This window comes from Lynx rufus, unplaced genomic scaffold (genome assembly GCF_022079265.1).
Source record: "Lynx rufus isolate CCGP_SWC_20201006 ecotype Redwood Valley unplaced genomic scaffold, mLynRuf1.p SCAF_16, whole genome shotgun sequence".
In the NCBI taxonomy this organism is placed as follows: Eukaryota; Metazoa; Chordata; class Mammalia; order Carnivora; family Felidae; genus Lynx; species Lynx rufus.
In genome coordinates this window covers 56,023,998-56,038,757 of record NW_025814830.1, presented here as the reverse complement: position 1 = coordinate 56,038,757, position 14,760 = coordinate 56,023,998, and the positions used below count along the sequence as shown (strand labels likewise).

The following is a 14,760-nucleotide window of genomic DNA, read 5'->3' as shown; positions in this document are numbered from 1 at the left end:
TTTTTCCGACAGGGACCGAAGTCAGAGAAGAGGAAACGGAGGAGGGGCAGAAAAGCAGAGCCCGAAGGTGCCGACAAGCAGGAGCGCGGGGGGGCCGGTGCCCAGGAGCCCCCGGAGGTGGTCAGAGAGGTGGTCGCAGAGGACGGGACCGTGGTCACCATTAAACAGGTTCTTGCCACCCCGGTCCCGGCGGGGCAGCCACAGTCCGAGGAGGAGGACAGCCCCGACGAAGCCGGTGGCCCCGTGGTGGAGCCCGGTCCCCGCTCCAACGCCATGCTGGCCGTGAAGCACGGGCGGCTCTACCTGTACGGGGGCATGTTTGAGGCAGGTGACCGCCAGGTCACCCTCGGTGACCTGTACTGCCTGGATCTCCACAAGATGCAGGAGTGGACGGCCTTGGTGGAGGCGGACCCAGGTGAGCTGGGGTGGAGAGGAGATGCTCCGCAGGTTGGGGCGGGAGCCCCACGGAAGCGGCTCTGTCCCATCTGTCCACGAGGGCCCACTCAGATCTGCCCTGTGCCACGGAGCCTGCAGCGAGCAAGACCCACGTGCCCTCACCCGTGGCCACTCCCGGAGGGCGGGCCCTGGTCACGGCGAGGCGCCCCCTCCTGCGTACGTCCGCCCCTGCTCTGGGAGCTGAGGGGGCGGCTGCCTGCTTTGCGTGGGGGCGGGGGGGGGGGGGCTCAGGCCCGTCCCGGTGCTTCTCGGGGGTGCGTCGTAGCAAAACCGATCTCACAGAGCCTCCTCGTGCAATGTCCGCAGCCTCTGTGAACACGTGAGGGCAGACCAGGCGTCTGGGGGACACCTTCCGGGGGAACCTCCAGGCCGCCTCTGCTCCGACCCGCACTGCTCGGTCCCTCGCGTCCACGTTGTACACGGGTGGCTGCTGGATGCCAGCCACCACTCCTTTCTTGGCCACTGGACACTGAACAGAGCTTGAGTCCACGCTTTCAGAGAAAGGCGCTGCGTGGCCCTGCGAGGTTCCTTAGTTTTCCAGAGAGGCTAGGTTAGAGCAGGGGCTGCAGGGTGAGACTGGGGGATGGGTCTCGTACCTTTGCCTCTGCTCTCCATCCCCTCCTCTCCCCTCTCCGTCGTCCTCCCTCACCTCTGCTCTCCATCAGCCTCCCCTCGCCTCTGCTCTCCGTCGTCTCCCCTCGCCTCTGCTCTCCGTCGTCTCCCCTCGCCTCTGCTCTCTGTCGTCTCCCCTCGCCTCTGCTCTCCGTCCTCTCCCCTCGCCTCTGCTCTCAGTTCTCTCCTCTCGCCTCTGCTCTCCTTCGTCCCCCCCTCGCCTCTGCTCTCAGTCTCCCCTCGCCTCTGCTCCCCATCCTCTCCCCTCCCCTCTGCGTCCTCTCCCCTTGCCTCCGCTCTGTCAGCCTCCCCTCGCCTCTGCTCTCCATCCTCTCCCCTCGCCTCTGCTCTCCATCCTCTCCCCTCGCCTCTGCTCTCCATCAGTCTCCCCTCGCCTCTGCTCTCAGTCAGCCTCCCCTCGCCTCTGCTCTCCGTTGTCTCCCCTCGCCTCTGCTCTCCGTCGTCTCCCCTTGCCTCTGCTCTCCATCGTCTCCCCTCGCCTCTGCTCTTCGTCGTCTCCCCTCGCCTCTGCTTCCCATCCTCTCCCCTCCCCTCTGCGTCCTCTCCCCTTGCCTCTGCTCTGTCAGCCTCCCCTTGCCTCTGCTCTCCATCCTCTCCCCTCGCCTCTGCTCTCAGTCAGCCTCCCCTTGCTTCTGCTCTCCGTTGTCTCCCCTTGCCTTTGCTCTCCGTCGTCTCCCCTCGCCTCTGCTCAGAACTGGAGAAAACAACGCGTTTCCTTCCGGTGTCCAGAGGTACTGGGGCATAGGCTCACTTTGACAGCATGATTATTTAAAAAAAAAAAAAAAAATCTTTTTTAATGTTTATTTTGTTTTTGAGACAGAAATAGCGTGAGCAGGGGAGGGGCAAAGAGACACAGAATCCGAAGCAGGCTCCAGGCTACTAGCTGTCAGCACAGAGCCTGATGCGGGGCTTAAACTCACGAGCGTGAGATCATGACCTGAGCCAAAGTCGGATGCTCAACCGACTGAGCCCCCCAGGCGCCCCAGGGTGCGCTTCTTGGTGAGAGGCTGGAAACTCCCTGCACTGACGTTTTGAACGTTCGCTTTTGATTTAAAGGAGCTCAGGAGTGGCTGGAGGAGACGGAGTCAGAAGAAGACAGTGACGAGGACGCCGAGGGCGGAAGTGACGACGAGGACAGTGGCGACAGCGGCGGGGAGGCTGGGGGTGAGTGTGGTGCGCATGCCAGCGCCGGGCGGCAGGAGACCCACGGCAGAGCAGCTCCGGAGCCAAGCACCCCCTGCCGGACCTAGAGCTCAGGGGTCGCTTTGCTCCCAAAGCCCCAATTTTTGCTGGTAATGAGAGACTTTCATGCTTCAGTAAAGTTCTATTAAAACGTGGCTTTACTTCGTAGACGCCCTCTCAAGGCGAGCCTAAGTTTTTGCGAGAACATTTGTATTTCGAGTACGTTTGGGCCGCGCCGGGTCGCTTTTTTTGATTGAGTGAAGAGCGCACTCGCGACATGGTTTCTGTAACTCCGGTGTTCACCCCGTCAGCCAGTGAGCTGTGGCCTCTGCGGCTGCCTGCCCGCCCCGCCTGCCTCCCCCTCTTCCCCACGGAAGAGCCCACGACCCTCGGTGGCACCTGCCCGGCTTGCCCTGGATGACGCTGGCCGCCACGCCCAGGCCATTGCCGTCTGAAGACGGGGAGTGCCCCCCGCGCTGCAGGGCATCCTGCGTGGTGTGGCTCCTTCCGCGGTGTTGGCGTGGGCCATGACGACGTAGAGCAAAGCTGCGGCAGGGGCGGTGTCGTGGAGGGCGAGGTCCCTGCGCTGCCGGCGGTGCCGTGAGTACGAGGCAGAGAGGTGCCTTATGCTTTGCGGGCGATCTCCCTTCCGCCGGACAAGGAGCCGGGGGTTTCCCGCGTGGCGGTGCGTCGTCAGGCTGGAGGCCCCTGCTGTGATTTCCGGAAGTTCTCGGTCGCAGCCCACCAGCCACCTTTCCACGCTTCGTGTCTCTGCCCGACTCTGAAGTAAAGCTCCTATCGGCTCTGTGGCTGTCATGCCACCGGCTTTGCTCGGGGGTCTGTGAGCCCACGGACCCGACTCAGAGCCGCTCCGTTAGCGTTTCCTGGGAAGAGATGGTGGGGCCACCCCTGCTCCTTGCCCGGTCAGCCCCCAGGTTGTCCTCGGCAAAGTGACCGGAGGAGGGGAAGCCAGAGGGAGGGACCCCGCTGTCTGCATGCGGTGTCGCCATCCAGCGCCTCTGGAGCGGGAGTCCGTCGCGGGGGAGGCCTGCGGATTGCTCGCACGCCGTCTGGGGCCTGCTCCAGGGTTGATGGCCAGAGACCAGGTTTCATTGGTATAATTGGGGTCAGATGTTAGGCTTTGAATTCACACTTGGTGCATTTTTATCTTCAATAGTTGCAGTAATGAGAAAGTAGTATTTTAGTGTGTGGTAACAGGATCAGCATCCCATCTGTGTCCTGGACCAGGCCATCCTGTTCATTGCTGGGACGCTCACAGACCAGTGTGGGAATGCCCCGGGTGGCGGAGCAGGGCCCGTCCTAGCAAGGCTTTTGTGGAAGGAGGAGGGCTGACGTGCCCCAGCAGCAGCCCCTCGCCCCACCTCGCCTCCTCATGGTGCCCGGTGCGACCACTCTCGTCGGACTTGCACGCTGCTCTGTAGCAGGACCCGCCAGGGTGTGCTCTCACCAGCAGCTCAGAAATGGGAAGCCTGCCTCTGGGGGGTGCCCACCGGAGCCCCGGCCATCGGAGAGAGGCCAGTGTGGCTGTCGGGCAGCACGGCACCCCTTGGCCAACGGGGGCTGGGTTTGCTAGAAAAGCTGGCACTCTGGCTCGGGTGGCGTATCAGTGGCACCCCTCTTGGCTGCTGGGGCAGTCTGGGCCTTCCTTGGATACTCTGGGCGGAATCTAGCCGGAAGATTCTCAGGCAGGGCTGGCGGAACGCCACGGCTGGTGCGCGGACCTCCCGGGTCCTCCCGGGGCCCACGCTGCCCGCTCCTGCGACGTGCCCTCCAGCCCCCACCGTGCAGCTGCTGCTCTCCTGGCCGCTGCGTTAGGAGGAGGTTGTCGGAAGGGCTTGCCGGCTCTGCCTCAGGTTTCTGTTTCAGAGGCCGGTGTCTCATCCTCCTGGTTGAGGTGACACGGCAGGTTTGAGGGAAGAGGATGTTTTTGAATCCAACAGATTTCCCGAAGAAGAAACTCCTTATACAGACAAGTCTGTTTTGCTGTCGTGTCCGTAGGGTTGTTGCTAGAAGCTTGGTTTGAGTTCACACGGGTAAACAGCTGCTCTCGCGTCTGCCGCCTCCTTGCTGTGATGGAGACGCCAGGTAAGGTGCACCTTAGATGTTGAGCGGCAGGAGAGGCAAAGAATGCGTTCCAGGGCCGCGAGAGCCCCCCAGGAGCGGGACCAGCACACCCCAGTTCTCTGTTGGTGACTGGTGTGCCCAGCTGGATGTTCTGGACCCCTGAGGGCCACCACGGGCACGAGTGGCCCGTCTGAAGCCGGGGGCCTCCATTGCCGGTGGTGCTGGAGCCGGAACAGCTGGAAACGGCTGTACTCGGGTCAGCGAGGGCCCGCGATCGCACACCTGTATCGTCTGCTCCTCGGTGGGCTGAGCTGTTGGTAAGCCCCGCACCACCCACCCCCTTCTCTTAGGCTGCGTCAGCTGGCCACGCCCCCCCCCCCGACTTGGCAGAGCTGCGTGAGCGGGGTCAGTGGGGGTTTGAGTGTGAGTACTTCTCCGTGTCCCCAAGTCCCAGGAGTGGTGGCGGCGCTCTGGGTCCTGCTGCCAGAGGGCAGTTGGTCAGAGGTGGGAGGTTTCTGGCCTTGGGTTGAATTGAACAAAAACCAAGGAAACCACCAATTAAGCCCGGAAATCCTCATCATTCAAAGCGCTTTCTGTTTGTTTCTAAAAGGCGCAGTAGTGGTGTTTATTGCAGTTTAACACGTTGTGGGTTTTTTGTTCTGTTTTGCTTTTTGTTTGTAAACCAAGTCGTACAAGCGAGGAGTCAGTGGCCGGCTGACAGGTTCATGGAAGGGCCAGAGGCTGGCCAGGCCCTGCCGGTGACAGATGATCTCCGCAGGGCCGTCCCTTGGGGCTAGAGGGACCCTCAGGCAGCCCCCCCGGGGGAGGTGAGGCTCGAGCTCAGGTTCAGAGCAGGTGACCCAAGTGAGGTCACACTTGGGACCCAGCCCCCCCAAGTGTGCTGGGGTGAGGAGGTGGTGACACGGTGTTGAGCGGGGGCTGCAGAGGGGGCAGCCGCTCCCTAGCACGGGGGAGGGGGTGTTGGCTTCGGCTCGAGGGAGCGTGAGATTCGTCTGTCCACTGCTAAGTTGCATGAGCACTGAAGGGGCTTTCTAGTAACTGCTCTTTTCCTGGATGTTTGAAAGTGGGAAGCAAGCTGTGTGCAGGCCTTTGGTCACCAGAGACCAGTGTTGTCTTACTTGGCCCAGGGAGCTCCTGAGTCGTAGGCCACAGGCACCTCGTTGCTGTCTTGGGAGAGAGCTTTAGCAGTGCCGGGTTCCAGCTGGGTCTGGTCACCCACCGGCGGTGTGACCGCAGTGTGACCACGGCGTCCCGTGGGCAGCCGAGGCACCAACCAGCACAGCCAGGGGCCAAGGATGTAAGCCATCGGCGCGTGGGGAGCGCCGCGGGCGCATCCGGTGCTGGGCCTGGTTTGCTGGTGTCGAGCGGGTGTGGGGCCGGGGCCTGCCGTGTCGTCCTCTGGACCGGACCTGAGCAGTGTGGGGGCGGGCCTGGGAAGGCCCAGGTGTGTGTGTGGGGGGGAGGATCCGGGGGTGGGGGAAACTCCAGTCGGAAAGAAAGGCCGGGGACGCTCCCCACAAGAAGCGTGGATGTTGAAGGTTAAGAAAATCAAAACAGGTGGGACAAAACTATGCCGTGAGGCCCCTGGGGACTAGCACGGCGGGGGGGGGGGGGGGGGGGGGGGCGGCGCCGGGGGCAGGGCAGGGGCAGGGCGGGGGCAGGGCGGGCTCGGGGAGGTGGGGCTGCGCTCCGCCCCTGCCCACAGTGCTCTCCCGCCAGAGCTCCGCCCCGAGCGGGATTTGCGTTTATCCATCTCAGACTTTGGGCAGGAGAAGGACCCCGTGATAAAGACCCTCCTGTGAGGAGACGATGCAGAGAACCCACAGCTGTCAAACGATGATGTTTATTACTAAAAGGAGCAAAATGTTTTCAAACCTGGACAGTGGCCCTTGCTTTCAGATAGCGAAATACAGAATAGTGGTAGGACTCAAACTGTTACATTCATTAAAGAAAAGTATTGAATTTTCATTTTGTAAGTAACCAAGCTATTTTTTCCAGCTAAAAGATAAAATGGCGAGGTAACATTTTTAGCTGCTTCGTCAGTAAGAAGAATCAGAACATAGTCGACATTCCCTTTTCGTCAATGCACAAATGATTGCACTGTGTTAACAAACAGTTTACATGCACCAGGGGAAAAGGTGGAAAAAAAGAAAATGCAGATCGAGACCGGTTTCGGTTAGAACTCGCGAAAAGGCATCTGTGTCAGGGTCAGCGGCCTGCTGTCTGGCGTGAGGGCCGGGTTTCACACGCTGCTCACCCGGGCGGTGAGGGCGGTATTTCTGTCAGGCTACATTACACCGGGTGGGCTTTCTTTGGACGTGGCGAATGGGGCACATAGGCGGGGTCGGCCGGAGAGGATGGTGTGGTTCAGCTGAGGGCACGGGACGCACCAGCGGCTCGGCGCTCACGGGCGAGCGCCGAGGGCCGGCCACCAGCAGCGGGTGCAGGGGCGGGAGAAGCAGGCCACGCCGCCCTGGTGGTGGCAGTGACCGTGCTGGCCAGCGCAGGGCCCGCTCGGGGGTCGTGGGGCGCGCCCGCAGACCGGTCTCCTCCCTGAACCTGCCCCCCGCGGGGCAGCCCCGGGCCGGGTGGACTGGAGAGCAGCCCCCTTCCTGCCCTGTCCCGCCTTCCACAGGCCGCTGGCGGGCGTGCCTGTCCCTGAGCCGCACTCGGCTGCGTGGTGCGCCCCGCAGGGAGCCGATCGTGGTTGGGGAGGGAGACGCGGTTGAGGAGTGTCTGGTGGAAGGCCCTTCGTCTGCGACGTGTGTCCTCACGCGGGAAGCAGTGGGAGACGGGAACTCCGATCTTAAGGGACTAGCAGTCCTCACGCGTGCTCGAGCAGCTCGGGTGCCCATCTCTGTCCGACCTTCGATGCAGGCGTGGGGTGAGTCGCCGCGGCAGGTGCTACCGGCAAGGTGGAGGGGAGTGAGGGCCCGGCCGGGACCCGTCTCGCCATCCCCTGGGGCCTCCTGCCTCTCTGGGTTGGGGCTGCCGCGGTCCTCGTGGCACCAGCTGGAGGCCGCACGGCCAGAGGCCCGCACGCGCGTCTGTGGGGGCGGCGGGGAGGGCGTGCGCACACACGGCGGCGGGGGGAGTGTTAGGGGCGGACGGAGATGAGGTAGGTGTGAGGTGTGCCGCTCCCTGCCGTCCCCGAAGCCCCAGGCGCGGGCCGCCGCACCCAGACGCGCCCTGGACTGCTCGCGGCCACACGTGGATCTGCCCCTCCTGGCAGGGCTGCCTGCCCCTCTGAGGCCGAGGAACAGGCTGGAACGTGGCTGCCCACGTGTGCGTCAGGCCCCCTCCACGTGGGTTCTCGGGCAGAGGCGCCCTCGGTTCCTGGCTCGCGGCCTCCGGTGGTGGAGAGCACGCGGCCATCCCGCGGCCAGGTGCTTCTGCGCCCTCGGGGGCTTTCACGGTCTGAGCGCCACCCGAGTGCCGTCGTCTCCCGCGTGCAGCGCCTCCAGGTGCCCGCGCGCCCCCCGCCCTCTTCCGCAGCCTTCCGGTGACGGCCACCTGTGCTTCCCACAGCTTTCAGACCGTCCCGGCGTATGGGAACATGGTAAAAATACAGCTTCGCTGTTTTGTTTTTCAACAAAGGCAACTGCACTTTTTCTTGCTTTTAAGGCTGAATTAGCGACACTTCTCAGGGACAGATCTTGAGGACACTTGGGGACGGGTCATTTTTCTAGTCTTTGCTTACGGACGGTATCGCGTGACACACGGTTCCCCGGGCAGGGAACAAAACTAAGAGACACCTTGGTTTTCCGACAAGAGCACTTCACCCTTCTTCCCGTTTCTTGTCTGGAATCACTTTTACGCTTTACTGACACGAGCAGGTCCTGTCCAGGCAAGACCCAGTGGAAACGCGAGACATCGTCGGCGGTCCTCAGTGCCGTCCGTTAATTGTAGGGTCGGCAGCACGTGCAGCTACGGACATAGAGGCCTTAAAATCTAGTAGGCACCTTTAAGTTTCTGAGACCGAAGGCAAGAAAACCCGGAAGACGAGACCTCTTTGAGCCGGAGAAAGCGGGATTACTGATGCCGAGTGGAGACCGGCCCTCCCCTTCCCTCCCCTCCGTCTTGAGAGGTGTCGTCCTGTGCATGTGGGGGCGAAGCGAGCACCTCTCCCGGAGGAGGCCGCTTTGGGCACCCGTCGTCCACCTACAGGTGTGAGATTCACCTCGGAGGGGACCCCTGCCCGCAGCGGCAGCACTGGTGCGGAGCCGGGGGGAGATGAGAGCGAGGTGGCCGAGATCCCAAACTGAAAAACGTGAACACCACTTTATTTCCATTAGTCCCCCAGATGTTCATCTAGGTCAAGCCCGTGATGCGTCTGCTCGGGGCCCTCGGTCACGTCATCTGGCTTTAAGTGGGGCGGCCGTGGAATCTACTGTCCAGACCGGGACTTGTGGACGGTACAAGAGGGAGCATTTCTAGGGCCAGGTTGGGACGTCAGGGGTTGGGTGCCCGGGGCGCCCAGCCTGGCACCGAGGGGTGTCCGGGGACGGGGGAGCCCGGCCCGTGCTCTTCCTGCCCCGCTGGGGAGCCCGTCATCCTACAGTGTACGTGTTTGCTCAGCGCCTGTGTGGCAGTTGCAACACGGGAGTTCGTGGTCTGGTAAACGTGGTTGTGGACTTCTCGGGAGAGTGGTTTTGGCAGCAGGCGTCGCACTGCCGTGGCTACCCACAGGTTTTCCACGTCGACGTCCTCTTTGCAAGTTCGCGGGCTCGTGTGTCACATCCCTGCTCTGTGTCTTTAGGAATCCTGGGTGCTGTTGATCAGGGAGCTTGGAAGAATGGATCGTTCTTCACGTGCCCGAAGTCACCCGAGCGCTTCGGGCATCGAGCACGTGCCCAGAAGCACAAGTAACCCAGTGTGCGAGTTTCCTCATGTTGGTGAAGGCGGACTGTGGGCACAGACGAGTCGCCTGAGGACCCTGGGGTGGGGGGTGGGGTGGAGGGTGTGAGTGCAGGTTTCCCAGCCTCGGGAGGGCAGCGCGAGGGGGGTGTGGAGCGGTGCCTCTCGGCCCCACCTACCCACAGGCCCTGGCTCGGCATCCCTGGCAACTTCATCTCTCTGCCTCTGGCGTTCACGTCCAGAGCGTGGAAGCAGCGGGCAGGGGAGGAAAGGACTCTCACGAGGTGGCTCTGGGACTAATTAAAACTTGTCACTCTGTACCCCCCTGGGGGCCAGCCCTGACCCACACGTCCCTCGTGGCCTGGTGTTGCTGTGCGTGCACGTCCACCGGGAGCGCACGGGAGGAGGTCGGTCGGCTGCTCTGGCCCCGGCCCGGGACTGGCACAGCCACTGGGAAAAGCTGGGCCTCTGGGCCGGTAGGACGAGCCCAGCCCGCCAGGTGAGCAGGAGCACTCCCCCGTGCTGAGCTGTCCCGCTCCTTAATCGGCTTCTAGACTCTCTCAGACCCGGAGCGGTGGTCTCGGTGGGATCCGCTGGGATACCCCGGGTGTGCAGTCTGGTTTTCACACCTGTGGTAGCAGGGGCTGGACGTGTGAGGGGACACGAGCCAGTCACCTGTGCGGGAGCCCCTGGGCATGAAAGCAATGTTGCTTTCACTGGGCCACACACACTTCCCTAATGTCCTCCCGGGGCGGCACGTGCGTGTGTAACCTGCGGTCCGAGGTACCGTTTGGTGTCGTGCAGTTACCGGAACGTACAAAAGGCTGTGGTCTTTACGAAGAGGTGCGAACAGTTAGAAAACACATGTCCCACATGGAGGGTTCTGAGCTGCAAGGAGCAGGAATCTTTATTTGGTTCACTTCAGGTCTGCAGCAACCACTCGATATTAAAAAAGAACGGAGAGTAAGATGTACAAAAGATGTAATATCTCTTTAGAAAGTAACGTTACCAGAAACGCATTTCTTACGGACCCTCCCTCTCCTGTGACCCACTCCCCAAAAAGACCCCAAACTAAGCCAAACTGTGAGAAGAAATGGGGAGAGAGAATGTAGAACGGAAAAAATAAAACTGGATTTTACTGGAACATGCTCTAATCTTTAGTTTATTTCTGGTTAAAAATATAGCAATCCAGTGCAGTGTAGTAAAGAAATCTGCTTGAAAGGTAGCAGAGGAACAGCTAAACATAAGCAAAGCAAGGCAGAGTCCATAGCCGGGCTGTGCCCAGGACGGCTGTGGAAGCTCACGGTCAGGGCCGTCCCGGGCGTGAGCGCAGGGGCCGGGGTATGGACGTGGCCATGCCCCACAGACACGTCCATACGCCCTGGCCGGGGCTGGCTCCAGCGCTAGGACCACGGGGCGCCCGCACATTCTGGAACCTTGTTCTCTCGTTTGGATGATGGTGCAACATTGGTCGAGAAGGCAGAGTTGTGTCTTTTGGGGGAGAGGGGGCAGCAGCGAGTGCTCAGGTGTTTTGAAGCCACTGGGTTTCACCCACATTTCCTGTCCTGGGCCCAGACCAGCTCCGGAGTATGAACGAGGCATCTGGAAAGAGTGTGCATATCTGTGGGGGAAGTGGAGGCCGGCACAGGACAAAGACGTGAAAACCCGTGTGCCCGGGGACCGCGAGAGGGGATGATGTCGCCGTGGGCCAGGTCACTGCCACGGACGTCTGACAGGGACAGGGGAGCCGGGATACACATCCTGCATGCCAAGTGGAGAAAGGCCACACACTCGGAGCCGGGCGTGGCAGCTAGGTGGCCCCACGGCACTCCCTGCCCTCTGTCCCGTCCGCACCACTGCTGCTGGGGGTGTGGGACGAAGGGGGGAGTGGTGGGGGAGGGGGCAGACCGTGGGGGAGGAGGACCTTGCTTTCAGACTCCATGGGGAGAGGCGGCAGATCCCTGCTTCCTCAGGTACACGGCACAGACTCAAAACAGGAAGCGGCCTCGGCTGCTGCCTGCTGGGAAGGCGCGCCCACTCCCCCCCCGCCCCTACTTGTCACCCACTATTCCAGGACCCAGGGGAGCGGCGCAGGTAACAGACTTCCCGCATTCAGCCTCACAGCACAGCTGGACGCGCTGGGGTCTTCCTCCGGCCGCCTCCTTTTCCAGTCCCAGATGGAGTGTGATGGCGGCGAGGACGGTGACCGTTTTGTTTTTTGGCCATTGATTTGCCGGGGTCCCTTTCCTTTCCACACCAAGCTGGAGGGTCGGCGTGCTGGCCTCCTTCTGCCATGCCACACAGCATCGTGTTATACAAGCAAAGAATTTTGGCTAAAATCCAAAAAACATTACCCAGAAAAAAAGGCAAACTGTGAGTAATACCCAATCACATTGTTCTGTGAAAAGTCTCAGAAGTGGTTGTCCGGCCGTCTGAGTTACCATCCTTTCCTTTCTGTCGTTTTTTTTTTTTTGTTTTTTTTTTAACGTCCCCCTTTTGTACATCGACCACTGTTTTTGCTCACGCGACGTCTCCTCAGATGAAAAAGTTAATAAACAAGATGGCGACTCCGATGTTGAGCAAGATCACCATGGCCACCAGGATGGGGGCCGAGCCCTGCAACAGGACAGGAGAGGTGAGCCCGCGCCCAGCCTGCCCCTGCCGCCCCCAAACCAGGAGCTCCCAGAAGACGACCGAAGTCCGGGAGAGGGTCCTCCTGCTCCCCGAGCTGCAGCGACTGGGCCCGGAATGCCCAGTGCCGACCTCCCTCCCAGCACGCCAGGTCGCTTTAAGTCAGCGTCCCCACACCGGTATTAACCTTCGCCACCGGCCCGGGATTTCAGATGCGGCCCACCCAGGACGGCCCCAGCATTCAGCCCGAGAGCCCACACCACCCGGCAACGTCCGAGCCCTCGAGTGAGCCTTTAAGCACACGCTCCTCAGCAAGCGCCTCCTTCCCCGTCGCCGCTCAAGCTCTGTGCTAAGTGTTGTCCCTGCCCGGCCACCGGCCGCCTCCAGGCCTTTCCTGTCCCTGGAGCAGAGGTTCGGGTGAGCCGGGCATCCAGGTCTCAGCCTCCCCCTCCTGGGCCCTGCTCTCCTTGGAGCCTCCGCGGTGATGGGTGCAGAGACCACCGTATCGGACAGGGCACCGCGCTGACCCCAAGAGGACCTCGGAGGACACAGGACACCGGCCGTCCCAACGGAATAGATACAGGTGCCCGGCTGGAGGCCAGCCGCTGGCTGGCACCTCACCCCAAGGGAGCTTCATTGGGAAGCACCAACGTGGTGAAGGCGGCCAAATCTGGAACCTCCTCCCACGTCCCTTCCCCGGCCGTCATCTGGCTTCCAAAAGTAACCACACGCACGCTGCACACGCTCCATATACAGATGCGTGCAGATGGTTCTGGCTGCTGGGACAGGGAACAGAGCAGCGAGCCCACGGGTGCTCCCAGTGCCGACCACAGGGCTGCTGTCTGGGGGGACCTGGGTGCGGGAAGGCGGGAGCACTAAGGAACCAGCCTGCTCTCAAGATGCTCACGGTGGTCTCGGGGGGCACCTGTCCACAGAAAGCGTCTCTCTCAAGGAGCACGGGGCCCTGACACGCCAGTGGTGTAGCTCCTCCAGGGGCCGGCGGTGGACACGGACCCTGCCTCGCAGCGGGGTCCCAGAAGTGTCCCCGTGGGGCAGGTACGTGGCACTCGGCCAGGTGATCAGGCCCTGAGGGACTGGGGCCGTAGGTCCTGGCACAGAGCACACGGGGGCATCAGTCCCGGGGTGGGTCTGAGAAGCCGGGGGAGGGGCAGGACACGTCTGCTCACAGGTAGAGGGTCCCAGAAAGTCCCTCCTGGGGGTGGCCCCACCCCGGCACCACGCAGTCCAGGTGCCTCCACGCTGCCTTCCGTGGGAGGAAGCAGGCGCGAGCCCCGGCCTCCTTACCAGAGCCGGGGCTGACCTTCCTGGACCGCGGGGGCGTCTAGGTGAGGACGGGGCTCCCGGGCTGCCCGGTTGGTTTGAGCGCCTCCAGAACCACCCACGCACCTTGGCGGCTGGGGTCAGCCCTCTCTGAGACCTAAAGGGGGGGGACCCCGTCGCCCGCCCCGGCCTCCTGGAGGGAAGGAGCCAGCCCCCGGCTGGAGGCGGCCACGTGCTGACCGCGGGCCCAGGGCCGGCGCCGCCACTCACCGTGCTGGGTTTGAGCTCGTCCCCGTCCTCTCCGTCCGACTCCAGCGCTACCGGGGAGGACTTCTGGGGCGGGGAGAAGGCCAGGTCCCAGCGCAGCAGCCGCGGCTCAGCCCGCTCTCCCAGCCGCAGGCTCTCCAGCCTCTGCACCGCGGGCTCCGTGCACGAGGCCGGCCTGGCGCCGTCCTTGCTCTGGGGCTTGGACCGCAGCCTCTGCGCCCCGAAGCCCCGCTCCTCGGGGCGGTGGTCCTCGCCCAGGCCCCGGCAGGCGCCGCCCCTGCTGGAGCGCCTCTTCTGGGGGTGCGCCTCCTGCGCGCACGAGTCCATCCGCCGCAGCGGTTTCATCTCCGTCTCGTAGTTGCTCAACTTCTCCTCCTCCAGCTCCAGCAGCTTGGCGCCCGCCGAGCCGGGGTTGCCGGTCCGGTGGTGGGAAGTCCAGGAGAAGGTGGGGGGCGACTCCGTCCGCCGCTCCCGGGACTTGGGGTTGCCGGGCTGCCTGTGGCCCGAGCTCCGGGAGCGGAAGTCGTCTGCGGGCTGACCGCTGCGGAGGGCGCCGCCGCGGACGCCCCTGGAGCTGCCGGCCTTCTCCTCGCCCCAGCTGTTGCGGGCATAGTCCCCTCCCCGGCCCTCCAGGAGCATCTGGATGTCCCCGCCTCGCTCCTCGTCCACAGAGACCTGCCGGGAGAAGTGGGCAACCTTGTTCCGTGAGGCAGGGGCCGGGGGCGGGGTGGCCGTGGGGCTGGCGGGGAAGCTCTGCAGGGGGCTGTCGTCGGGGGTCAGGTCCGAGGGGGTGGTGCCTTTGCGGTACAGCTCGGGGCTCTCCTGCTGCAGGGGCGTCCCCGTGGAGGCCACCTCGATGTCACTGCTGGAAATCGGGTGCTTCGGCCGCTGGTACTCGAGCCCTTTATGTGGGGGCAGGAAGCACACAGAGGTTGGGTTACTCGGACCCTCTGTGCCTCGTGAGGCCTGACCTCACCAGAGGGCTGCGGGGGAGCAAGACGGGGCCTGGGTCCAGGGCGACAGGCAACGGGGCACTCTCCACGGGGGGGTGGGCGCCGCAGATCTGGGAGCCCCCGACCCGACACCCACCGGGAGGGTGACCAGGTCTGGAGGGGCAGTGGCAGGCAGAGGTTCCGGTCCTGCCCCCTGGCTACAGGAGAGACCCAAGGCTCAGCAGGCAAGGGTGCCAGGCACGGGCGAGGCCAGCCCGCTCCAGGCTTAGGCCGCACCTCCGACAGCTCCCTCCCGAAGGTGGAAGGAAGCCTCTCGCGCTAGGTGACCTTCTCCAGGGCCTCACGGCCTCCCTGGGTGCAGCGTGACAGGAGTGGTCTTCTCTCCAACTCCATG

General features: G+C 63.1%; 2 protein-coding genes across 6 annotated transcripts in view; one reads left to right on the top strand and one right to left on the bottom strand.

The window, feature by feature from the left end:
• KLHDC4 (kelch domain containing 4) overlaps positions 1 to 5,795 on the top strand; it is a 54,615-nt gene extending 48,820 nt beyond the window's left edge. For all 5 annotated transcript variants that reach the window (XM_047078893.1, XM_047078890.1, XM_047078891.1 and 2 more), the window contains 2 exons: positions 13 to 415; positions 2,146 to 5,795. In XM_047078893.1, coding sequence (XP_046934849.1) covers positions 13 to 415; positions 2,146 to 2,339 — 597 coding nt within the window. In that variant the 3' untranslated portion in view covers positions 2,340 to 5,795. The remainder of the gene's footprint in view (positions 1 to 12; positions 416 to 2,145) is intronic.
• A 5,829-nt stretch (positions 5,796 to 11,624) lies between these two features.
• The window catches only part of JPH3 (junctophilin 3), a 75,791-nt gene continuing 72,655 nt past the window's right edge, over positions 11,625 to 14,760 (bottom strand). Inside the window, exons 4-5 of the mRNA XM_047078889.1 lie at positions 13,417 to 14,315; positions 11,625 to 11,850 (exon numbers count right to left, since the gene is read on the bottom strand). Of these exons, the coding sequence (XP_046934845.1) occupies positions 11,770 to 11,850; positions 13,417 to 14,315 (980 nt within the window). The 3' untranslated portion in view covers positions 11,625 to 11,769. The remainder of the gene's footprint in view (positions 11,851 to 13,416; positions 14,316 to 14,760) is intronic.